At 40.6% G+C, this 24,894-nt stretch overlaps 2 protein-coding genes across 6 annotated transcripts in view; one reads left to right on the top strand and one right to left on the bottom strand.

Moving 5' to 3' along the window:
* SYNPO2L (synaptopodin 2 like) overlaps positions 1-2,614 on the bottom strand; it is a 36,538-nt gene extending 33,924 nt beyond the window's left edge. Inside the window, exon 1 of the mRNA XM_069019385.1 lies at positions 2,309-2,614. Coding sequence (XP_068875486.1) covers positions 2,309-2,413 — 105 coding nt within the window. The 5' untranslated portion in view covers positions 2,414-2,614. The remainder of the gene's footprint in view (positions 1-2,308) is intronic.
* A 2,345-nt stretch (positions 2,615-4,959) lies between these two features.
* The window catches only part of SEC24C (SEC24 homolog C, COPII coat complex component), a 36,424-nt gene continuing 16,489 nt past the window's right edge, over positions 4,960-24,894 (top strand). The window contains exons 1-8 of one of the 5 annotated variants that reach the window (XM_069019377.1): positions 4,960-5,043; positions 12,517-12,719; positions 15,687-15,770; positions 18,216-18,357; positions 19,232-19,410; positions 20,660-21,106; positions 22,375-22,505; positions 23,689-23,757. In XM_069019377.1, the coding sequence (XP_068875478.1) occupies positions 12,545-12,719; positions 15,687-15,770; positions 18,216-18,357; positions 19,232-19,410; positions 20,660-21,106; positions 22,375-22,505; positions 23,689-23,757 (1,227 nt within the window). In that variant the 5' untranslated portion in view covers positions 4,960-5,043; positions 12,517-12,544. Of the gene's footprint in view, positions 5,044-5,279; positions 5,492-12,516; positions 12,720-15,686; positions 15,771-18,215; positions 18,358-19,231; positions 19,411-20,659; positions 21,107-22,374; positions 22,506-23,688; positions 23,758-24,894 lie in introns of those variants that run through there. The other 4 variants (XM_069019378.1, XM_069019380.1, XM_069019379.1 and 1 more) reach the window with 4 other exon arrangements.

Below are 24,894 nucleotides of genomic sequence, written 5' to 3'. Positions count from 1 at the left end.
AGTCTTTGAAATGCCTGGTTGCTTGATGTTATCAAATCTTATTTAGGAAATCATGTGAGACTTAGACAAGTAAGGTACTAGTTGTTCAGAAACAATTTTCTGTTTATGTATAGGGTAAACCACTAAGACTACTAATTCTTAGATACTTCCCAGGGCATGCCGATAACTACATGAGGGGAAAGGATTTCCCCCCACATTGCATTACTTGAAAATTAGATGCATTGGTGAAATTTACAACTTCCTCTGAAATACTTGCAGGAGACACAAAGGAAGCAGGAAGCAGGACAAGAAGTGACTCTTAAACTAGTCTGACTTAGCAATTCCAGCATCTCTACCAAAGTACATCATGTATCATTTATATATAATGTATTTTTTATACTTGATTAATTTCCCAAATTAACTTTATATCGCTAATTCATCTAGAAAAGTACATTTGACTCAGCACCCAAGGGTAAGAATCTTTCCTTAGTGTTCTTACTATGACTTTTCTAGCCTATAAATTGGAATTGTCTAAAATGACAGCACTGGAATCCTGAGACACAAACTGTATCCACTCAGTTATCTCCTGGCACCTATCAGCTATTCATGTCTGTATGTTCTATCACATGACACCTGGCAGTTTATTCTCTTTTAAACAGGTTACATTCAGATATGATCTTCCTGGGTACCTGGTAAGGACCTACAAATCCATTCTTTGGAGGCTATTTAGATGGCATTGCCTTTAAGACAGTATGTAGGGTCACTGGATGCTGTTAAATTCTGGGTGATAATAGACAAGAAAGATAATTATAAAGTGAAAATCCTGCTTGAAGAATGATGTATACTTTGACCCTCAAATGGATTTGTATCAACTATATTTTCCCTAATTATTCTTAATGCAATATCCAAGTATTGTAAAATTATATATATATTTGTATTACTAGACTAAAAGTACAGCACCCAGATCTGGGTGAGAGCTGCTTCTAGTTAATACCTTCCTGCAAGTGCTACTAATCCTTGAGCAATATTCCATTCACCCTAATGTGCAACTTAGCCTGGGTAATGACTAGTTCTTGACACTGTTCAATCCTGAGTAATCTTTATAGACACTCAGAATCTCCTCCCTCTTCAGTCCCAGTTTCTTGTCTACTGAGCAAAAAACAAGAGTCAAAATAACCTTAGACCATCCAGAGTTAATGTAGCCCCTGAAAATTCCATTTTCCTAAGAACCAGTGATGCCAGACACCTGTTTCAAGGATATTGATTCTTTCTTTTTAGCACCTGAAGCTCTATGAGTATGTGCAGAAGTTGTTTTTCTGGAGAAAAATCATCTTTCTCTAAGATAAGAAACATTCACTTCAAGGCCAAGCTATGGGATTCCAAACCATTCGGCAGAAGTTACAGACAAACACTCCATGATCTGGGGTGAGCCAAGTGACACAGAACATTTAACTTCAAAATTCTGTCAAAGGCATGGTCTGCTTAAGGAAACAGAAGGAGCTGGGCATAGCATTTTTACATTCCTGCTGCTGGGTGCCTTCCAGTGACACATCCTAAGCTATCATTGTGTCAAGGCTAATGCAGCTGTTATGAGCTTAATAAAGAAGACCTTTTTTCCCCACTAATTTTTAAGCGATTTAGTAGTCTTTCTGAAAAGACAACAGTAACAGCTGTTTATCAAAAGTAGGGCAACACAAGGTTTATGTTTATTCAATTATTTTTTATTTCATCTCCCATCCAAACAACTGTTTTTCTTTAATTCTTGAAATTAAACCAGTATTTGCTGCTTAGAGCATCACAAATATTCACTTAAGACAGTATTGAGAAATTTGCACGAACAGAAAAGGCACTAAGAAATGTGCATCTATTTTGAAAGCTGGAATGAAGTAATGAAGTGTTACAGACAGTTGAACTAAAAATATGGCTTTTACTGCTTCAATTTAAGTTACTTGTTCTTTAGTTGGATGTCTTACATGAGTATTGAAGTTTCCATATTTGAGCCCTTTTCCCTGCACTGTCACTATGGTTATAGCTCTGCTGACAACTCGGGAGAGTTGTACAGCTTACAAAGTGTCTGAGCTTGTACAGACCTGCACTGAAGCAGATCTTCACCTGACACTTGTCTCTACCTCAACAGCATCTATTCCAGGACCTGCAGCCCACCTCACACTCTGCTTGAGCACACCACCCAAGTTTTCCTTTTAAGATCTGCTGCCACAGTAAGGAGTTCCTGTATTCCTTAACAGTAGTGAAAGATGCCCGACTCAGTAGGGATATCTTAGTTCAGCAGAATAACTTTGCTCCCACAGTTCACATCTCAAGGTCCTACCTTTGACACTTGAAGGGGTCTTTTCTGCTCTGAACCCCCTTGCAGGCGGAAGCCCCAGGGGGCACCTCCAGACAGAGTGATGAGCATTTCTTCTTCAGCTCCCATGATTTCTGTGCTTTAGATATTTTGTCTTCACAACTTCAGTACAGGCTCCAGTTCTTAACAGGCAGAATCTTCTATTCCCATATTCACAACTCACACTACCACTCTCCAGTCCCCACAAGGCCCTCTGTTCACTTTCTCCTTGGAGTTCACACACACACAGGAGTTGAGACTGTCAAGCCCAGCCTTCACCGTTCTTCTGGACTCTCAGCTGCTGTTCTGCCTATGATTAGACATTTGATTCTGCCCTTGGTAAAGGGCCAGAGTTGTCCTACACACGTGTCATGTCAATCTCACCCTCTGTGCCCCCCCCCCCCGGCATACACGATGGATCTCTCACCGGAACGTGGCTGAAAATAGCACACCTCCTGTCTCTCCAGAGCTTTGTCTGACACTCTTAGAGCTGGAAGCATTTCAGTAAAAATTTTATTTCCACTTTGCATTCCAAATGCAAATCTTAGAGTCATTCAGTACTCAGGATTCATTAGTATGAGTTTCAGGCAAGGACATGTCACTGGCAGAAACTTGTACAAGATCAGGTGATAGCACCTGACCCTATGAATTGAACAAAACCAGCTTGAAATTAATGTGCTCTCCACTTCTATTTTCTTCATGCAGCTAGTGTTATTACACAGTAGCACTATGTGCCTGCCCCAAAAGCTACAGGCAGGCTATAGATGTACTGTGCTCCCTCTGCAGTGTGCTGCTCCCTGGCATCCCCTACATCCACTCGTAATATTAGACACTGGGACCAGAATAGCTGGGATTAGCTACACACATGGGATTCAAACAGTTCTCTGCAGGGCACTGCTTACATAGACTCAATGGCCAAGAGCAGCTTTTTACCCAGGTCATAGAATCAGAGAACAGTTTGGGTTGGAAGGAACTTTTAAGGATCATCTAGCCCAACCCACCTGCAATGAGCAGGGACATTTTCAACTATATCAGATTGCTCAGAGCCCTGTCCAACGTGACCTTGAGTGTTTCCAGGGATGGGGCAACTGCCACCTCTCTGGGCAACCTGTTACAGTGCTTCATAGCCTCAGAGCACAAATCGTTTTCCTTCTATCTAGTCTAAATCTACCCTCTTTTCATTTAAAACCATTACCCCTTGTCTTATAACTATAAACCCTACTAAAAAGTCTGTCTCCATCTTTCTTATAAGCCTCCTTTAAGAGGATCTCCTCAAAATCTTCTTCAGGCTGAACAACCCCAACTCTCTCAGCCTTTCTTAGTAAGAGAGGTCTTCACCCCTCTGATCATTTTCTTGGCCATCCTCAGGACCTGCTCCAATGGGTTTATGACTTTCCTGTGCTCAGGACCCCAGAGCTGGATGTAAGTCTCCAGGTGAGGTCTCATTAGAGTGGAGTTCTTCAGTATTTTTTTCTTTAGGACCAAGACCCCCTAGCCATCCCAAGCCAGGGAATTCTAGAACAATTAAAGTCCATGTTCCCCCTTTGTTACAAGACTTAAAACATAATTTTCTGTTAAGGTCCTGAGGACAAGCTTACCCTTACCTCTTCCTTATTCTGCCATGTGCTTAGCTCTCAGTGACTAGTATCCTTATACCATAAGATCCAGAGCATGTACTTTTGCTGTGATGCCATTGCTTGGTTGACTACTCCATTGCCAGGACTATAGCATCACTCATCCAGTACTGTTGTATATTGCTGGTGGGCACACACCAACACAATCAGAGAATCACCCAGGTTGGAAGACACCTTTGAGATCATCAAGTCCAACCATCCACCCACCACTACCACTGTAACCACTAAATCACATCACCCAGCACCAGATCCTGATGCCTCTTATGCACCTCCAGGGATGGTGACTCCATGACACTCCTGGGCAAACTATTGCAATGCTTGACCGCCTTAACAGTGAAAATGTTTCTAATATCTAATCTGAGTCTCCCCTGTCCCAGCTTTAGGCCATTTCCTCTTGTCCTCTCTGTAGCCAAAGAGATGAGTTCCCCCCTCACTGCAATCTCCTTCCAGGCAGTTGTGGAGGGCAATGAGATCCCCCATGAGCCTCCTCTTCTGGAGACTAAACAATCCCAGATCCCTCACCCATTCGTGTAAGACAAATTTTCTAGACCTTTCACGAGCCTTGTTGCCCTTCCCCGGACCCACTCCAGAACCTCAATGTCCTTTCTGAAATGAGGAGGCCAGTAGGACCTACTGAAGGCAGTAATTGAGGTGTGGCCTCACCAGTGCCCAGAAGGGAGGGACGATCACTTCCCTGTTGTTAGTAGGGAGCGAACAACTCTTTGCACCTTGGTGCAGAACTGGCCCTAGTTACTCCCCTGTCGCGGTCTCCCACAGGCCGCTGATGGGACAGGCGGCCAAGGGCACCGTGGTCAGTGGTGTCCGCAGCTCAGCAGCGTTCGGCCGTGCCGTGCTTCCGCCTCAGCTGCCCGTGCGGACAGTGCTGGTTCGCGCTGCTCGAGGAGCAGCCCCAAAGCCCTTCCCCGCAGCCACCTCCCGCCCCACTCGGGACGTCAGCGGCCGTAGCCTGCCGGCGCCTGCGCCGCATCCGGGCCCCAGCGGGCGGAGCGCGGACGTGGCAGCGGCGGGCGGGGAGCGGCGGGGCGGGAGCCGGAAGCGGGCCCGGCAGTGGCGGCGGCAGCGGTGGTGAGTGAGGCCCGAAGGGGCTTCGGGTGGCCGGGCCCACCGGCGGGGCCGGGCGGTGCCCGCTGCGGGCGGGCGGGCGGGCGGCACCGCGCCCGGCGGCCTGGCTGCGGCCCGGACCCGAGGCGCCGCTGCCGCTTCCTCCTCCGGCGAGGCCCGGCGGTGCCCGGTGGGGTGACGCGTTGGGCCCACCGTGCTGCGCGCCACGGGCGGCTCTGCAGAGCCTCGGGGCTCCCCGGAACGCGCCCGGGCAGGAGCGTCCGCACTGCCCGCGGCCCGGCGGGTGCCGGGGAGCTGCGGGGCCGGGCCGGTTGTCGGCGGGGCCTGCACTTCCAGTGCCTGGCTGCCCCGAGGGAGCCGTCGGTGTCCCGGTGAGGTGCGGCGACTCCCGGCGGCTGCGAGTCGGACCGTCGGTCCCGCCCGGAGAACCGAGTGCTTCTTTTTGGCCGGGGTGCGCCGCGAGTCAAATACCCCTCTCTCCAACCTCCCTAATCTCCTGTAATCCGCGGATCTTTCCCCTGGCGTTTGTGCTGGGCTGTTCAAGCTTTCATTCATTCGAGCTTTGTAAAGGATGGTCGTCTCTTGCGGAGATCCGGCGGCTGAGATTGGTTTGATTTGGTAGTAAAACTTAGTGGTTGCTTGTTTGTGGCTTTGAAAAAAGGAAGAAGGAAAGTAAAGGAGATGGCATGATCGAAATGCAAGCGTAGTCTTGAAAAGGTGGTTATGCAAGATGGGACTCTTGCTTTCCATGTAGATGGTGCTTTAAATGTGTTTATTTTTTGTTGTTGGAGTTTGCTTTCACTCCTTCTGAGGAAACGCTTTTGATGGAGTCTTTTTTTTTTTAGTGTACTGAGCTCTGGGAGAGACTTTGCAAAACCATCCAAACTGGCGTATAGTTGAAGTTCTTTTTAAACTTACTGGCTAATGGAAGTGCTTGCTGGAACATAAGAGAATTGCTTATGCCTATGTCATAAGTTATCCACAGGAATTAATGTTTGTACTGTCATTGAAAATACAGATTTTTGCAGTTTGGTATTAGCTATTAATGTGATAATTCCTTAAAAGTATTTCTAGGTATTTCTGTTACAGTATTCTGTAGTTAACTTTACCAAATGTTGTGAGGAATATTGGATAGAAATCACCATCTGAGACATAACATGCAAATTCTTTTTTGTCGTTTTATATAAGCAGTAAAAAATCACATCACTGGAATGGGAGGTGACTGCTGATTTTGTACTAAAGTCTTTACTGTTTATTAATAGGAAGTTTTCCTGAGTAAATTTAGGGAACTCTGGCTTTAACATTGTTTTTTTCTTTCCCCCAACCTTCTCCTAGAGTAGGTGTTCCAGTTATGGGATGGATAGAAATATATGTAGCCAAAAATTTCCAAGCTTTCCTCTTTAAAGGAGACTTACTTTCAATCATGTATATACATACACTCTGTGAAAACATAAACATTTCTATCCATTTTTTTGTGGAACAAATTCCTGCTAATGGAACTACCCTTTTTGGCTTGAAGCTGTGCCGTTCAGGATTCTTTTTATTGCTGTAGACAGACTGTGAAGTGGACATCAATATAAAAAAATATATAATTGCTTCTTAATATGCTGTGACACTCACTCCAGGTTCTAATTTCATCACTGAAAGCTGGTTTATAGCAGTGAACAGCTATTTAAAGGATTATTTCTTTGATGAGTGGTTTGGTGCTTGTACCTCTTTGAATGGTTTTTCCTGCTATGGTAGGACTGTGTTATCTTCCTGTAACAGTTATTACCAAACGGAGGGTCAAAAATCAAAGGAAGAATTGATGGTTGGCTAAGGAAGGGCAAGGTACAAAGAGTCACCAACAGTGATCAACAACAAGGTCTCTTCAGAAGAGAGAAGGTGGATGTTTCTTGTTCTTTAGGTTTGGAAAGCTGTGTTAGGGATAAGTTGTGAAGATAGAGCTTGTTTATACATGTTCAGCAAGATTCGTTGTTAACTTAGAAAGCACTAAAAGACAGTATAAAATGGCAGTATGTATTAGGAAAAGCTAATTCTGACCTTTTTGTTTCTTGCAAGTGATGGAAATCATGTAATGTATGTTTGTGTAGAGGAAGTCAGAGCACAGAAATTTTGGATGAAAGATGGCCAGTGTTACAATGTATGTGAAGAAAACTTGTTTTTTAGGCTTATTCTATATATTCGCATTCTTACTTTCTTCCTTCTGGCCTATTCTCTAAATTTGAAACTGCCCACGTAACTTTTTCTAATCAATTATGCTTATGCAAGGTTCACAGAAATGATTCAGATTACTTCACTCATTGTAGCGTATATATGGCCGCATGTATGTGGAGGTAGCTAAGAAATAGATCTTTCACTGTGATTTTGTTGATGCTGTATTGTCAGTGACTTTGTCAGTGACAGGGTTGCTCTTCAGAAGCCATGATCATAACAGAGCGTTTTTCAAATCTTTTCCTGGAGCTTTATTACAGTGATAGAGGTGTGAATCAGTCCCACCAGGAGACTTGAGTCAACAAAGTATAAAATGTTACTGAAGTAGAAATCTGGTGGTGATGGCAGGGGTTGGAAACAGTGGTAGTTTTAAGGATAGGTCAAGACTAAGATGGGGTTTTTTGTAGTCAGTTTTTAATCACTTTCACTCTTGTACCTTGTATACTGTATTGTACCTTGCCCAGGATGATGAATCAGCCTAACAAGACTGGGTTTAGTGTGGTCCTTCTTTAGAAGAGTATAGAAGTGATCACGCCTTAGATTCACTTTGAAAACTGTGTCTTATACCTTTCATGAACTATTAAACGTTTCTGGCAGTAACTCAAAATGCATAGATGAAGAAAATGTTCCCTGTGGTGTAACAAGTTGAGAATCTGCACAAGCAGGAAGACAGAGTGCCACATATTACAACCAGATTGGAGTTGGTTCCAATGTTGCCATTGGGTTGATTTGGACAAATGTGTGGGAAGCATTTGTTACAATGGCCTGTGGGTTTACAGATTAGTTGGCAGTTTCTGACTTCTAGGACATGAGTTTCTTTTCCAGGATTTTCTATAGAAAAAAAACTGAGGAATTTTTTATATCTGAAAAGAACTAAGTGTTCCATGAGTGCTCGTAGAAGACATAGTCAAGCTGTCAATGAAACAAAAGCAAGGACATCTGCCTTTCCAAAGAGTGTTCTTAGCTCCAGAGTCTAGGTCTTTGTAAGAGTAGCAAAACCTTGCTGCTTCCAGAACAGAAACATTAAAAGCACTGTAGGCAATATTCTGAATTGCTGGTGCTCTCCTTCTATTCCATCTCTTGGAAATAGTTTTGATTTTTGTGTTAAAGTAAATAGACATATTTCCTTCAGTTTCAGGATAAAATAGGTGGCCATGTTGTTGTCTTGGGTTGTGTATGGGATTTTTTTGTTGTTGTGGGTTTGGGGTTTGTTTTTTTTAAAGTATTCGTCTCCTCAGAAGTTGAAACAAACAAGTCTTTTCCTTCTCTGGGACCAGTAAAAAAAGGCACTACCATCTTTCTGAAGGAAGGTAATTTTGCTGTATGCCTTTCCTTTAGAAAATGAACAAGAACTGATGAGATCAAGCTTTTCAGTCTCAAAAGGGAGTTAACAGTGAATACAGACTATAAAAAATGATGAATATGAAGTTTTCAGTGATCTGGGAGGTTTGCTCATTGAAATGAGCTCATATGAATCACTAGGGGTTTTTTAAGCATGTCATAAAAACTTCACTGTGGTCTGATTTGTGTGGATACTGAGGAATCTTGAAGCTCTTGTAAAAATGTAGATACTCCATACCCCCCCATTATTCCTGTGTATTTTCTTCCCATCAGTTTGTTACTGATCTTCACTGGTTGTCTGTCTAGTACAGCAGCCTTCTGGTGTAATTGTAGCTTTGTAAATGTTTTGACAAAAACTTCATGGTCAGCTGCCTTTATACAGAGGAATTGAAAATGGCACAGAGTGACTGCTTCCTACTTTGCAGGAAAATTGTTTTTTATGGTAATGACCACTTGTCACAGATTTTTTTCTGTAGCATCAGTCCTGCTTGTTTGAGCCTTGTGTATCGTAACTGCTGACTAGTAATATGTTCAACACCATGTGTCAGTATTGTTTGGCTTAGTTTTGGTAATGTTACTACGTGCAAAGGAATCCTCAGCATTTTTATCCAGTGAAATGGCCTGTTATCTCCATTTCTCCCTCTCTGGTATATGTATTCTATCATTCTCCAAATCCCACTCACCCTTCATGTCATAAGACAGGGCACAAAATTCTCCCCTTCTCCATATCTCTTCAAGTGACCAGGTTCTAATTTGCACAGAGATGTTTTTTGAGTGGAGACAAAATGAATGTTTGATACAAATAACTTGTACTGGGGAGGAGGGAAAACAGACTCAGTGACAGTTGTCTTCCACCTTCTCAGAGGCAGATATTCTTGGTCCTGCCCTATGGTATTTCACATCAGCGATGAGCAAGCATGCCACAAGCCTTATGTTCAGAGCAAGTTGAGCACCAAAATAATGAAGCAGCCTTGTCCGCACTTCAGCACTGGACTTGTTAAGTCTCCCTCCTTGACCCTCTGCCAGTGTAGAGCAAGTATCAACTTGTGGTGTGGTGGAGATGAACCTGTGCTGGCTGGCACATGGGCTAGCTAAAGGTCTGAGGTGTATCTACCTTTCAGCTGGGACGCTGAGTTAGAACCGTCTTGTTTGTGTAGCTACTTTTTCCACAAAACTAGGAGATTATCTCAAAACTCTTTTTCTCTATAAGATGTGCATTAAATCAGCTTACCTCTCGGTTTTGGTATTGTGGAGAGCAACAAGCTGACAGATATCACCTGCTCAGGCAGGAAATACTGATATCCATGTGAGGGAGGGAAGGCTGAAAAGGGAATATTAAAAGATCATCAGGTAAGATCACTTACTGGATATACACTCACAGCAGTAAGTCAGAAGTGGTTTGCAAGGGACATGCTTGAGTTCTTGTCCTATCATGCTTTAGAAAAACAGGAGAAAAATCATGAAAGATTGGTCTTCTGCCCTGTAGTAATTCCTTGTTCGGACATTGGATCTGTTCAGGGATTTCTGTAGGTCTAAAAGGAGTTATCCTGTGGAATACTGCTACTCTGCAGCTCTTCTGGAGGAGGGACCTGTTTGCAGGGGCAGTGACTAGAAGCCAAGTTCCTCGTGTGCAATCCAGTAAAGCAAGGGCAGGAAGAAGAGAAAGCAGCCCTTCTTTCTTGTCAGAAAGCCCTGCCCAGATGTTCCAAGATGAGAAGGTGGAGGAGTCCTCTCGAAGTGGTCTTTTTTCCCTGTACCCCCACCTTTGCAGGAGGCACTTTCTTTTTTTACTGTTTGTACAGAACAGGAGGTGGCTGAGAGTAGGTCTGTGATTGCAGTGTGGTGACACTGATTGCCTGCCTGGGCAGGAAGAGGTTAACCTTTCAGGGAACTTGGGAAGGGAGCAGGTCCCAAAGTCCAGACTTCCTGGCCACATGGCTGCTCAGGTTAGATTGTTTTGCAGAACTAAGTTAAAGGTGGTGTGGGAAACCAGAATTTTTAGAGATTACATGTTATGACAGCAAGAGAGTAACCATGTTTAAAACCACTGCAGGCTGGTGAAAAATTCTGTCACGCTCTTGTAAGCTGTTGCAAATGACATGTTAACTTTGAAGAGCAAATTACCTTTAAATATTTACAAGGAGATCTTCTTCTAAACAAAAGCCCTATCTTTGCCTTTATACAGCTTGGAGAATAAAAATGTAAAACTTCCCTTATTTCCTTTCAAAGAAGTTTAAAATCTAATTTTGGAGTAAGTATTAATAATTTTAGTATTGACATTTGTCATGTTTACTAGCTGTAGGAGGTTAAATGTATTTCTTATGTATTGTGCTAGCTTTCTTTTGTAAATAATTCAATCTCTCTATTGTGATATATGTATTTTCCCTTTATTATATGTATGAAAGAATTTCTTCATGTGGATGATTCTTACAGGGCTGTAGTTCTTCCAGTACCTTTGCTGTACAACTGTGGTGTCAGCTGCTGAAATAATTCTTTGGCATTATATTTTTGGTAACGTGAAGAACCAACCTTTACATTGTTTGGCATGTGCTAATCAAAGTGTAGGCAAACCATCTTGGGGATTTGCTACCTGATTGAGTTAAGCTACAGATTCCTTGTCAGGCTTTGCCTCAAGTGGTTGGTGGCTGTTGCACTTCTGTCTCCTCTGTGTTATGATTTACTTGGTATCTTTAACACACAAGTTCATCATAGGGTTTGGAGAAGAATACGAGGGCAACATTAGTTATTTATTTTACTTTTACTTTGCATTTTTATATAAACTTTTTATATAAAGTTTTTTAGTAAACAATTTAGTTGCCCTAAGCACATTTCTTTAGTGTTAGTGTAGGTAGTCTTAGCTAAAGAGGATAACAGTGGCATGGAGTGTCCAAAGAATTACAGGAGATGCAAAATATTCTTATGAGAAACACACCACGAGGGAATCTTCTGCCCCTAAAGTCATCTCCTTGACTCTCCACAAATGAAAGGCACTATGGGTTATCTGCCTGCTTGCTGTTGTGAGAATTGCCTGCTTGGTTTGAGGTCTTACAATAACATTACTGCTTTTCTTGTTATAAAGCTAGTCAGTCTCTTTATACAGTTAGTTAGGGGAATTGGGAATCTGTCATTTAAGCAAGATTTCTCGTGAAAGTTTGGTAAGAAATGTCTCCCCTGTCTCTGACACTCTTGTTTCAGGTCTTGCACTTTGGTATAACTCCTTTAGTGCCATCTTTGCCTGTGATAATTTTCCATTTTGAACGTCTTTCCTAGGTGAACATATTGCTTTTGGAATATCTTTGTTTTCTGAAATGTATGTACATAGCAAGGAATTTAAATCATCTATTGCTAAAAAGAAGAAGAGGCTATAGCCCCCTATACCGGTCCTGTTCTAGATTCTTTCAAACACTTCAAGCAGCTGCCTTTGTGGATGGTGAAGTGTGTTTCTTGTAACAAGGAAACATGATCAAGTAAACTAACACAAAGGTGACAGCTGAACTTGCTCAGTGTTATTGAAGTGGTAAGGAATATTAAGGAATCACTCATCTGTATAATGAAATCTATTTTCTGTTGGTCTGATTCTGTGAGGTGGAGGTAGTTCATAAGGTTTCTCAGGAAGCTTGTTAATAATCTGCTATGGAATGGCAAATGATGGTGTTTCTGTCAAAGATGATGATCACAAGTCTAACCAGGATGAAACACTGACTAAGTTGATTAGAAAACGTAGTTTCTGAAAATACTGTTTTAAATAGCTCTTGTAAAGCATTTATATTGCTTGAAAAAATTGCTGTGCAAGAGTAAGTTACTATTAATGTTTTAGCTTCCCAAGTATCTTAGGATCTCTCACTTATTTGAAAACAGTAGGGATGCTGACCAGTTTGGTTTTATATCTGTTAAAAGTCATTTTTCCCCCCCTTTTTGCAGGTGAGATTAGTTTGGGGATGTGAATACAATGAGTGTAAACCAGCAAGCTCACACGGGGCCTCCTTACGGGCAACCTCAGCCTGGATATCAGGGATACCAGCAGCCTGCCTACGGAGCACAGTCATTGCCAGGGGTTCCTCAGTCGCAGTATGGAGCTTATAATGGGCCGATGCCAGGATATCAACAGCCAGTCCCTCCACAAGGTACTGCTCAGTCAATACTTAATGATTGGTAACGTGTGAATTGTGGCGTGCATGGAATTTTTGCTGTATACTTCCTATTGTAAGTCTTCTTTTTTCTTGTGGTAGTGATTATCTTTTTTTCTCTATGTAATTTGCATGATGCTAAAAATCATGTCATCACATATTCTGAGGTTGTTGTGCTGTCTCTTGTCCAGTTTATAGGGCTTACTCTTCTTTTGGTAGTACATAAAATTAACATGTTGAGAAACAGCCTGCTTTTTTCTCTATGTCCATGTCCCTGTGTTACTGAAGCACCTGACTAGAAGAGTCTTCCTGGTAAGGTTACGTCGAGAGGCAGCAGTTAGGGATTGTAACAGATTTATAATTGAGCCTGCCTTACATTATTATGTAGAAAGATCTGCCCTTCATCCTGAAAGATTAAGACATACAACTCCAGGTAGAAAGCGTATTTGGAGCTATTTTCTCTAATGTCTTTAAATTCAATAAAAAGTTTGTAGACATGTGGCAAGCTAATGTATTCCAGAATTTCACTGATTCTGCAGGATCATATCCCTTGTTATTTTTGTCTGTTAAAAAAAAAAAAAAAAAAAAAAAAAAAGAGTAATTCAACTTTTGGTTTCCTGTTTTCAAAAGGAAGCCTGACTTTTATAAAGAATTTTGTGAGTCTTGGTTTTCAAGTACCTGAATTGCTTTGGGAAATCAATAATGACTTTAACATGAGAAATGTAGAGTAGAAAATAACTATAGCTTTGAATACAAGTATGTCTGCCTTTTCAGATCACAGGGATGAATTCAGTTTTGCTGAAATTAGCACAACATGAACTTAAAAATATTTGTTTAGGTTTCAGATGGGTGTTCTAAGGTAATTAGGACTATGCTGGTCATGCTAATCATCTCCATACTATTCCCCCTGCAAGTACATCTTCAGTCTTTTGCAACTTCTTGAATTTTAACCCAGATGCAATGAGGATAGAACAACCAAAGTGCCTCTAGTTGTCTTGAAATGAACAGAAATGGGGGACTGCAGTTTGGGTGCTGAATAATTGCACTGTTGGATTTTTGTGTAGAGTTAGTAGAGTAGCGGAGTAAAAGAGTTAAGTGTGGTGTGGTAAAGAATGGATTATTCAGTTGCCCCATCTTCCTTTTCTTTCCTTAATCCTCTTCCTCCCATGCTTTCAATAAATCTCTTCTAACAGCACTTTCTGAGAATTTTGAATTAATTTCACAAAGGGTTTGAATTCTGTAAAAGTAATGAAAATCATCTCTAAGTGGAGGAAAGAAACCCTGCTTCCCAGGAAAACAGAGGCAGAGCTCAGCCACTGAGCACTCTTTTTGACTGCTTGCTGTAGCCATTGACTAGCTTGTGTTTTCTGTCCAATGGAAGGAATGGGGAGAAATTGTACTTGCTTTAGTGAGGGAGAGAAGGGGATTCAAGAAGAAGAAAAATTACCACAGATTTGGAAAAGTTGCATCAGTGCAGCTATTTATATAAAAGAGGTTTTGGCTGTTAGCAGTGTGAAGAGTGATTAGGGTGTTTGTGAAAAGAAACTGATGAGCATCTCCTATCAGTTACTTCAAGAATTTTCAGACTTTACAAGCCTGACAAGCATCTCTTTTTAAGAGAATTAGCTTTTTTCTTCTGGATTATTTCTGGTTTGCCTTTTTTAATTTTGGAACAGTGGTTCCAAAATTAAATGTGGTTTATGACAGCTCAGTAATGGCATACCTAGATACCTTGAAAACATTAATATACACTTGTGCAGATTAAAAATGCAGATCTTGTGCCAGTAATGATTGAAGGGTGGTGTGACACTGAGGGCAGCAAGGTGGTCTCATTTGAACAACAAAACTGTATTGCACTACTCAGGTAGTGTCTCATGTACTTTATTGTTATTATCAGGCAAAGGCCATCCACAGTTTGTGGGGATTTTTTTCCATCTTTTTTTCTGAGCCCATCGTTCCTGGACTTAGCAGACTGTATTAAGGAAATCCAGTTGTCAGGCTGTGCATTTTGGACCTACTGTTTAGGATTCCTGTCTTTAGAAGAAAGTAATGTAAAATTCACAGCACTAGCACAACAGCCAGAGGCTGACCTGTCAGTGGCTGCTGAGTATGAGATCCCTGTGGAAGAGGGAGTAAAATGAGCAACACATTATCAGAAACAGCAGACAGGTGATAGTAAACATAGTGACAGTTATCCTTTCTACCACCACACATGTTTACTGCAAGTCTTTGTGGCAAGACCTGTTGTAGCTGCATAATGTAGAGGAGAGAGAATTCATTTCAGAGGCAGGAATTTAGGAAACACTGAGGGGGTAAAAGGAAAACGGCGAATGTTACTCTGTAATCTCAAAATAGTTGTCTTAGGGATTTATTTTTAAAATAACAGTAAAATTGCTCGGAGGACTGAGTGGAGAAATGTTGGGAGCCAGTACCATCCTTAGTCAGGGAGAGTTTTGCATCTGATTTATGTGACAAACCCTGACTCTAACTAAATGGAATCATGGAAATGCCGTGGCAGTGATGATAATCTTTCTGGGGACCAGAAGTGGAGTGCTATGGTGCTAGCTGAAAGTAGTTGCTTCTTGTTACAAGAATATTGAAAAAACCAGAACAATTTTGTCCCGGTCCTTTAGTCAGTCTACTGGTTTCCTTCAGATGAGGTCATGTAGTTGAAAGTGCAAACATAATTATCTGAATACCATTAACAATTAGACTGTGACAGGATCATTTTACATTAGGCTTACTATATGAAACTGTTAACATTTGTGTTAGTGTAAAGACTACATTTGTAATATGTTATGCATGGTAGAAGAGAGGAAGTGTAGCTTAAGGAACAAGGTGGTAGATGACATGAATTTTGTGTATATGGTATTTTCTGGATTGCAGGCTGTTCTCAGCATTGGAAAGGCTGTTTCTCAGTGCTTTCTCTCAGGCTTGATTTACTGGTGTATTCTGTCTTTCCAGGTTACTTTCCTTCCTTGGGGTTTCCTTCGAAGGGCTCTCCTGTATCTCTCAACTCTGACACTTCTCTTGCACCTAATTTCATAGGTAAATGGTGTTCTTTCTGTGGGAGTGTTTGTGCTGTGTCACTGCTTCTGTGCCACGTTCTCCTTTAATATGGATACCTATCTCAAAGGTTGGGTACCTGATTGTTTAGGCAGAGGTGGGTGGGGCATTTCCCAATCTATTTGTAGGCAGCATTCCAAAAGCATAAATAGGATATGAAGAAATAACCCTAGTAGAAATCCCTTATGCATGCTGATTCATAGATAAAACTTGACTTGTGACTAATGTTTTCTGAAATCTGATTTCAAAACCTGAATTGGCTCATTCAGGTTCTATCAGGTACAACCCTTAGTTTAAAAGAACTGGGTCTCACACTTGAGAGGGAAAGTGAGATTTGAAGGGATAGCATTGAAAAGAAGTGAAAAATCTCCTCAAACCACCAGGAGATTGTTACTGGAAGTCATGAGATTTGTGTAGCTTGTGCTTTCGTTTAAGGGAAAAAACAAGTTTTTGACTTTCTTGGCTATACTTAGAATCCAAATACATGCTAGGAATAATTACTTTTCCGAAAGCTGTGACTTGAAGTAGGAAACGTCTTTTCACAACTAGCAATCAAAATGTAAGAATTAGAAATGCTGCAAGAAACCATATTGTACTTCTCCTTTTTTCTAACTAGTGGTATTTTGGAAGAACTATTTTTAGTGGTGTCAATTTTTTTTGAAGATTAGGGTGTCAGAAGACCACCAAAGCCCACCTCAGGGCTTTGAGGAAAATCATAGGCATTTCCCATTTTGCTGTCAGTTACCTCCATTTTGAAGTCTTTAATAAGTAAGAACATCTCAAAGATGTTGGAAGGGGAATTTGAGGATTTGTCAAGAAAAATGAATATTAGGGTAATAAACCACTAGATACCTATACCTGTTCTAGTGATTTCTTATTCAGTGACCATTTGAGCAGTCTGTGGTTGGGGTTCCAGAAGTATACTTGTGATAAGAACTAGAAAAAAAATACTTCCAAAGCTTTTTCTGAAGTAAACAATATTTGTCAAATGGTATGCCTGTTAAATTTGGGGGTGGAGGAATTTGACTTAATGTATATAAAAAAAAGTGTGTAGGATCCCTCTAGGAACTGGATTAAATATGCCTTCAAAGACAAAAGAAGAAGGCCAAACAATTTACATGTACTATCAGAGGAAAGAAAGTACTAAATAGATGGGAGGTATCACAAAAGAAATTCAAAAGAAATACCCTACGAATAGTTAGAGATCAGGAAATGCTTAGCCAGAGGAACAGTAAGATGAAGGTGCTGTAACAGTAGTTTAGAAAAGACAAGATTAATGAGATTAAAATATATAAAAATAATAAATGTCTCTAGGAGTTAATAAATCCTGTTTCAAAATGAAGAGCGGCAGGAGGTTTAGTAATAAAGAAAAAACCCCAGGAAATTATCAGTTATTCATACAAGGTCTAGTTAATTCCTTCCTTGACTTTACATCCCCAGGTTTGCTAAGAATTGGCTGCAGCAGCTAAGATAAAATGTATGAGTTGAAACCTCATGCTTTAGGGTATAAATTACACTGTAGAATTGAGAAATGGCTCCCCTTATTTCCTATTTTGTAATGGTTCCTCACAAGAAGGTTTCAGAATCCCTTTGAAACTTGCCATGCGGTCACTGTCAGAGTGACACAACAGTGTGTGTGTGTGTGTGTGTGGTGGCCCTGGTCTCATGGGGCAGTTTTAGCCATCTGTACTTAATGATACCCCATACATGAAATAGGTTCCCTTGTGGTTAACAGGCATGGTCATACAGTTGTTCTAATTACCAGCATTGTTAATATAGTATTATTAAAAGAGAAGTTTATATTCTCTTTTTTGGAAGTAAAAACTGCAGTTCGTCTGCTGGTATTGTATCCAACATTTTGTGGTCTGTGGAAAGACTGGTTTCTGAGGCAAATATGTTTAGGCTGTGACTGAACGAGCTCACGCTGAAAGATGGGAAAGTATTTGTGTCTCCAACCCTGAGAGGCTGGAAAGAACAGTCTGTGGTGGCCCCCATAATGTTATATATAAATGCAGTAAATAATGTAGTTTTTGAAAACTGAATCTGCTTGCATAGCCTGCTTATCTTTGAGATAGGGAAAACTGACTGTAATGAACATTAGATTCCATTGAATACTCTTCTTGGTTTAGAAAAACATAATTGGTCTTGGAGGGGAAAAGATTCGGTATCTTACTGACAAGGTAATTTTCTTTTCTTCATAAAAGGTGAAGTTGTCTTTTGAAGACCCTCCACAGCACAAATTTTCTGCTTGATCTATGTGGAGATGGTAACTAGTGACACTGACTAAAATTATTTGTGCATAAATTATTTGTTGCTCTTGGAGTATTGTTACAGCAATTCTGCACTTGAATTTTTCATGGTAGTTGGTTCAAGCCCTTGTTTTTATAATTTGTGATATTTTAATTTTTTTTTTCCTTATGTTTGTAGGTTCCTTAAGAGCCCCGCCAACATCTGGAGCTCCCCCTCCAACCTCTGGAGCATCTCATCCTTCTGGCCACCTGGCATACAGTCAGTTTGAACATGGAGATGTGCAAAATGGGATTCCAGCCTCAGCAGCCCCAATGCAGAGGTGCATATGATAAGAGTGAATTATAACAAAATCCTGCCTTGGTAGACCTGTGCTAGGTCTAGACTTTATAGATCTAAGTCAAACTAAATACTTTGGGGTTTTGTGGTGGACATTGACTTTCTTCATTGCTTTGTTATTGTTTTGGAGAAACATTTTGCCACAGGGGTATTTATTAGTGAGTATATATGGAGATAAAAAACTTGTGGAAGGATATGAGCAGATGTCAATGACTGATGAAAACCTCTTCTCCTCTACAGACATTCTTTGTGGTAGTCATTTTCCCCTAAAAAAAATCTGATGCCCATGGTCTGTCTTGTCTTAAAACAATTGCATCCACACACCTGTAGTATTTGTTCCTTGGCAGTGTGAAATTATCTCTGGACCACGTGGCTGTCTTTACTGGGTAATGTCTTCGTATTGATTATGGGTCCTCTTCTGTCCTTTATGGATCCCTGAGTTACTGTCATCTAAGGCTCTTCAGCATCTTTTCTAGAAAGATACTGCCATGACCTCTGTGGTGAAAGTGGCAATAGTCCTGGAGGGTTCAAGTGTTTTGGGTGGCAGAGCATTCTTACATAGCCATGCAGGCCTTACTGTTACTCACCCTATAGACTGATTTGTTGCGATAACTGAGATGGAATTAACAAAAACATAGCATTTGTATTTTAAGAGCTAGTAGGATTTTTTTTGGGGGGGTGAAGAGGATTCAGATCCATGCAGGATATGTAATTATTTTTCCAAAACTGAGCTACAGTGTTTCATGTAAATATGTGAGACCCAGGTAGTATTTATGTGGTAGAACAATTTTAAAAGGCGCAGAGAATTGTAACTTCTATAATGAAGAATCAGTTAAGTTTGTCATCTTCCCTCTCAGGCCACCTGCTTCTCAGCCGTTTCTGCCAGGCTCAGCACCCACGCCTGTCAGCCAGACATCTACGTTCCAGCAATATGGGCCCCCCCCAGCCAGCGTGCAGCAACTCAGCAATCACATGGCAGGGATGACAATTGGCAGCACTGCAGCCTCTGCTCCTCCCCCAGCTGGACTGGGCTATGGTAAGGTTTCCTGGCTACAGAAATATGCTATTGATTTTCATTTTTGCTAGTAATTTCATAAAAGATTTTTTCTTGTCAGTGATTCATTGCCATATGGTTATGGGAGTTCTCTGAGTGTTGACATCTGCCATAGTAAACAGTAGTTTTCTTAACTAAAAAGGTCATAATTGGGGAAAATAGAATTGACACTATTGTAGGGGACAGTGCTGGCACTGCTGGACATGAATAACAAAGGAGGATAACAGCATTGATCCTCAACTAGGTGAATCTTGAGAAACACAAAATGGTCTACCCCTAAGTTGTCTGTTGGAGAGTCTACATGTCTTGCCACTGTTGTGCAGCAGTCCAGTAAAAAAAAAAAAAAAAAGAAAGGAAAAAGGGCCTCCTAAATGTAAACCACAAAGAACTGAAAATACTCTGAATGATTGTGTGAAGGGTTCTGCTGGAAGTCAAGAAAAAGCTTACTTAAACAGCAGAAACTGAATTAACAGTAGAAACTGAATTAACAGTAGAAACTGAATTAACAGTAGAAACTGAATTTAGATACTTTGTTCTATGGTATTAGTTCTACAGTCTCATTGCTGTAGATTCAAGGACTTTTTAAATTGGAGACTAGAGTTTTGTCCTTATGTGTAAGCTGGTCTGACTATTTAAAAATTGCTTTGCTAAAGTACTTTTTAACAAGCATCTCGTAAGTCAGATTTTATAGGAAAATTACGAGTAGGTAGGGGATGCAGATTTCCTTGGCCTTTTGGCAATGTGTTTGTCAAAAATTATTCTCAGAAAGAGTACAGAGCTGCTAGTTTCATGCTATTAAAACCACAAAGCTCAAAACCATTATTGATATACAGGCTCCAACTGAGTGTGGGGTTTAAGATAGAAACTTAGTTCAAGAAATTCATGGATAGACTTGTGGTGGTTCATGTTTTGCTTATTCCTGGCTTTGCCCTTTTTTACTGAATCTTGAAATGTATTCTGATTATGTAAAATAAGCAGCTAGACTTAGAGAGAGAAGGCAATGAAAGAACTATCAAGTTTCAGGTCCCCTGAAAGAGTTTCAGCTCTCTGGTCAATCTAGGAGGATGGTTACTTAGGATTTGTCTCTGCTAGTACTGGTAAGTTCACCTGAAGATGAGAAAGTGGTAGACTTACTCAGGTGATCTGGAGCAAATGGGTTTTTCTTGCATCTTAATTGTCTTGAGGATAGGAGAAAATGATGTTATATCTTTTTTTTTTTTTTTCTTACCAGGTCCCCCAACATCAGTTCCCCCAGTCTCAGGAAGCTTTAGTGCAACAGGATCTGGTCTCTACACACCTTATAGTACGAGCCAAGGACCCCCTCCTACCAGTGTGTCTCAGGGTCTTCCTTTGGCACAGCCTCCGTTTCCTGGTCAGACAGTATCAACTCAGCGCCTACCTACTCAAGTTCCTGGTTTTGCCCCACCTCCCCCTTCTACAGGGGTTGGACCTTCCTCTTACCCCCCTACCACAGGTGCTCCAAGGCCACCTGCCATGCCAGGCCCACCACTGCCTGGGCAGACAGTTGCTGGACCACCATCATCCCAGCCTAATCATGTATCCTCACCACCTCCATCAACTATGGCAGGGCTGCACCCTGGGCCTCCCATGGGTGGTCTCCATGGACCATCTCCTCCCACTCATCCTCCTCAGCCAGGATACCAAATGCAGCAGAATGGTGAGTATTCCTAGTATAGGAATTTTAAGTTACCTGTTCTTTGTATGCTGCAAACTGAGAACTAGATTTTGGGTTGTCACTTGTGGGCTCCTGGCTGCACATCAAAGCTTCCATTTTGTTTCCCTGTGCTCATGTCTACGATAATATCATGTGTCATTCAAAGATATTTTATAATACAGGTGTTAATAAGATTAATGTAACTAAAGGAATTCTAGCTTACTTGGGCAAAAAAGTGTTTAGCAATTAGTGCCACAATACTACCAGAATTTGTGATCAAAATTTTATTATGGACTCTAATTTGATGTCTGAAACCTCACCTGTTCAAAAATAGACATCAGAAATACTGAAAAACCTTATTTTATACTTCTTAAATTTGTGGCTACTGTGCATATGCAATGTGTATGAGAGGAGTTGTTAAACATTGAAAAAGGAGTTGTGTGTTTTCTCCTTTAATTCTCATAACCGTATTTTTCTCCCTGTAGAAGCTTGCACATCTTAAATGTACTTAAAAGTAAGACCAGTTAAGCTTTCTGTATTCAAACCAGTTTTTGCTGGTTTTTAATCAATAACACAGATAGCTGGGATAAAGTAATCATGCAGCTTTGCACAGCTGGACAGGTAAATTGCTTAAAAATATCTGTTCAAATTCCTATGAACTGTAAAAATACTAATGGGTTAAATCATGCTCTTACTCTGTAAGTGACTGGAATTGTCTAAAATAATATGAAATAGCTTGAGGTAGTTACAAAACAAAAGCAAAAATCACACATTAGCCTATTACTGTAATTTCAGACGAGCCAAAACTGCCCAGGGGAACTCCTTGCAGTTCTTTAATTTAAAGAATTAGGGATCATCCACTGGCTTATTTGGCTGTTCTGTGTGTACTTTCTGTTAGACAGTTCTGCAGGTAAATGTTCATAGTGCATGATCTTAATGTGCATTGTAATGAACAATTACAAACTCTAAAAATAGTTACAGTAGTGTGCTGGTTTGGGCTGAGGTAGAGCTAATAGCCCAGAAACCTGTTTCCTTAAGTCTAGTTTTGAGGATTGTATCTATCAGTTTATTGGATTGTCGATAGAGATGTACCAGTCTAAGCTAAAACACTGTGATAAATATGTTTAATTGTAATTAATTGAAAAGCACATGACTTTATTTTTCTGGAGGTTTTTTTTTTTTAAATGATGGCAGGAAATGTGGGAAGTGCCAAATGAGAAAATGCCTAATATTAAGCTGCTGTTTGATTCTGATGTTCTTTTCTTGTTAAGGTTCCTTTGGACAGGTGAGGGGTCCCCAGCCAAACTATGGAGGAGCCTATCCAGGAGCACCAAATTATGGAAGTCCGCCTGGACCACCACCTCCACCAAAACGCTTGGATCCAGATTCCATTCCCAGCCCTGTAAGCTTACTTGTTCTTACCAATGTCAACTCTTCCATGGTGTCTTTGCATAAAACAGAACTGACAATGACCAAAGCTGAAAACAGGTTTCTCATTCCAAGGAACATCAGTCTGTTTTCCTGCTTATGTTTTTCTCTTCTATCCACCTTCAGTCTTTCGTGATGAATAAGCCCAGAGGCAGTATTTTTCTTGGTGACTAAAGAAAGGCACTGCATATGGAAATCACTGCTCTAATTCCTCAAGTCTTTTTCTGTACTGTGTTATCTTTTGAGAATCCTTGAGGGCTCTGATTAAACTTGTTTCTCCATTTTTGGAGTCTTGCATAATGACTTTCCAAGGTGAACTGATTTCAGGTTTTGAGGTGACAATCTGTGAACTGTATGATCCATGTTTAAAGTATGGTTAGTAGGAGGTGATTGTAGTGCTTTTCCTATAATGTGTCAAAAAGCTGGTTTGTTTTTTTTTGGGTCGTGAAGTCATGGTGCTACATCAGTCAAATATGAACAGCTTCTCAAACTGGGATTGTCTTTTAGAATGGAGGTTCTGAGACAGGATGAGCAGTTGTATCTAATGGTTAGCAACGATGAGTAATATTAAGCCTTGTGGTATTATTGCCACTAGTCTACTGTGCTATTCACTACTGCTGATGCTGTTTCTGTACTTCAAAACTATGAAGAGAATGTAGTCTTGAGTTATATCTTAGATCTGATGTTATTCAGACAGTACTTGTATTTAAAAAAGATGACCTGTTTAGATTCCAGGTTTACGTAAAGCTTACTACTGTGGTTTTTCATAGAATATAAGTCTTTAATTGCTTGTCTGCTTCTCTTCTCTTCCACTAAATGAAATCTCAAATGGCTTGTGTCAGTTGCCTTCATGTTAGCATGTTCTTAAAGCATAAAAATCCCCAGTTTCTAACCAAAATGAGCAGGTGAGCCACTGCCTCCATTAGCAACGTGTTCAGAGCCAAGCCAAATATCCCGGCAAGACTGGTTTTGGAATCAATGTATGCTGCAGAAGCTGATTTGTCCTGTTGCATGAAACAGTATCTAAATGTATCTAATTCCAGTGCTACAGGTGTGGGTAGAGAGAAGTAACAGTGTTACTTTTTGGTTTATTATCTCTTTTCTTTCTTTTCTTTTTTTTTTTTGTGGCACTCTTATTTCTTATTAAAAAAACAAAGCAACTAAATGAGCTGCCACCCCAGCAGAAACCCAGACACAGAATAGACCCAGATGCAATTCCTAGTCCAGTAAGTGCTGTATATATGTCAATTGTAGTCTGTTTGTTGGTGACCATCTATGCATGCCTGTAACCTGAACTTCACCTTGCTAACCCTCCATCATTAATTTTTTACCCTTTCCTTGCTGTCTTCTGCTTGCCTGATCAAAATGAGTAACATTACACCACATGAGGTTGTTAAAATCTTCTGTGATGAATGGTGGCACAATAGAAAGCAGTGTTTCAGAAACAGATCATGAAGAATGTCTCCCCTTCACTTTGTTTGATCTTTAGGATATTGCCTTCATCAGATTCCCACTGGCATTTTCAGTGTAAGCTAGTATAATTGTCCATACAACGTGTGTCTCATGTCAGCATGCACACAGCATGAGCTGTTGTAGCCGTGTTTTCTACCAGGTTTTGATCAGAATTTGATTACTGTTATTGTTGGTATACCAGTACTGGGCCAGTGCTCTGGAGTTCTAAAACTGCAGATGAACGGGAGTTTTTTTAATGTTAATTCCTGATACAAATCTTTTAGTAGTTTAGTATGAGGCATGGGGAGCTATAAACATTCTCTCATTATCTGTGCTCATGCATAACCATTAAATTTTGAATTTGAAAATTTAATGTTTATGTTGGAGAATCTTACCTAAAGAAAGAAAGAAAAAAGCAGCTACCTTTTGGATTGGAAGAAGAAAAAACCCAACTTTTGGCTTTTTGTTAGCCTTTGTCACTTCTTCTTCATGTAGTCAAAGTTTATCATTTAACAGGTACCAGTGATGAGATCAACAATGTCAGTCAGCCTGTAGACCTTTGAACGGAACTAGATTTATTCTAGAGTAGTCATTGTCTGAAGCTATGGGAGGCTCTCTGCTTGGCAGCTTGCAATCTGTAGTGAGAGAGTGGAAGTTCTGCCATGCAAACTTCTGCATTTCAGAATTTAGGCAAAGGCAGGTGTGTTTAATGGCAAATAAGAGTAGAAGAATGGTTTCTAGCTTTAATTCTTTCATCCAGTCACCACTGGAAATGTAGTTTGAACGGCGTACAGGTACAAATGTCAGTGGATATTTTAGTAAAGCAAAACTATTTAATACATTTCCATGATCTTAAGCAAATTTGCAGTTGTAAAGAATTTGAAATACTAAGAAATTTAAGATTTTTTACA

The sequence above is a fragment of the Aphelocoma coerulescens genome, chromosome 6 (genome assembly GCF_041296385.1).
Source record: "Aphelocoma coerulescens isolate FSJ_1873_10779 chromosome 6, UR_Acoe_1.0, whole genome shotgun sequence".
In the NCBI taxonomy this organism is placed as follows: Eukaryota; Metazoa; Chordata; class Aves; order Passeriformes; family Corvidae; genus Aphelocoma; species Aphelocoma coerulescens.
Note: the sequence above shows the minus strand (reverse complement) of the source record. Positions and strands in the feature narration are given on the sequence as shown.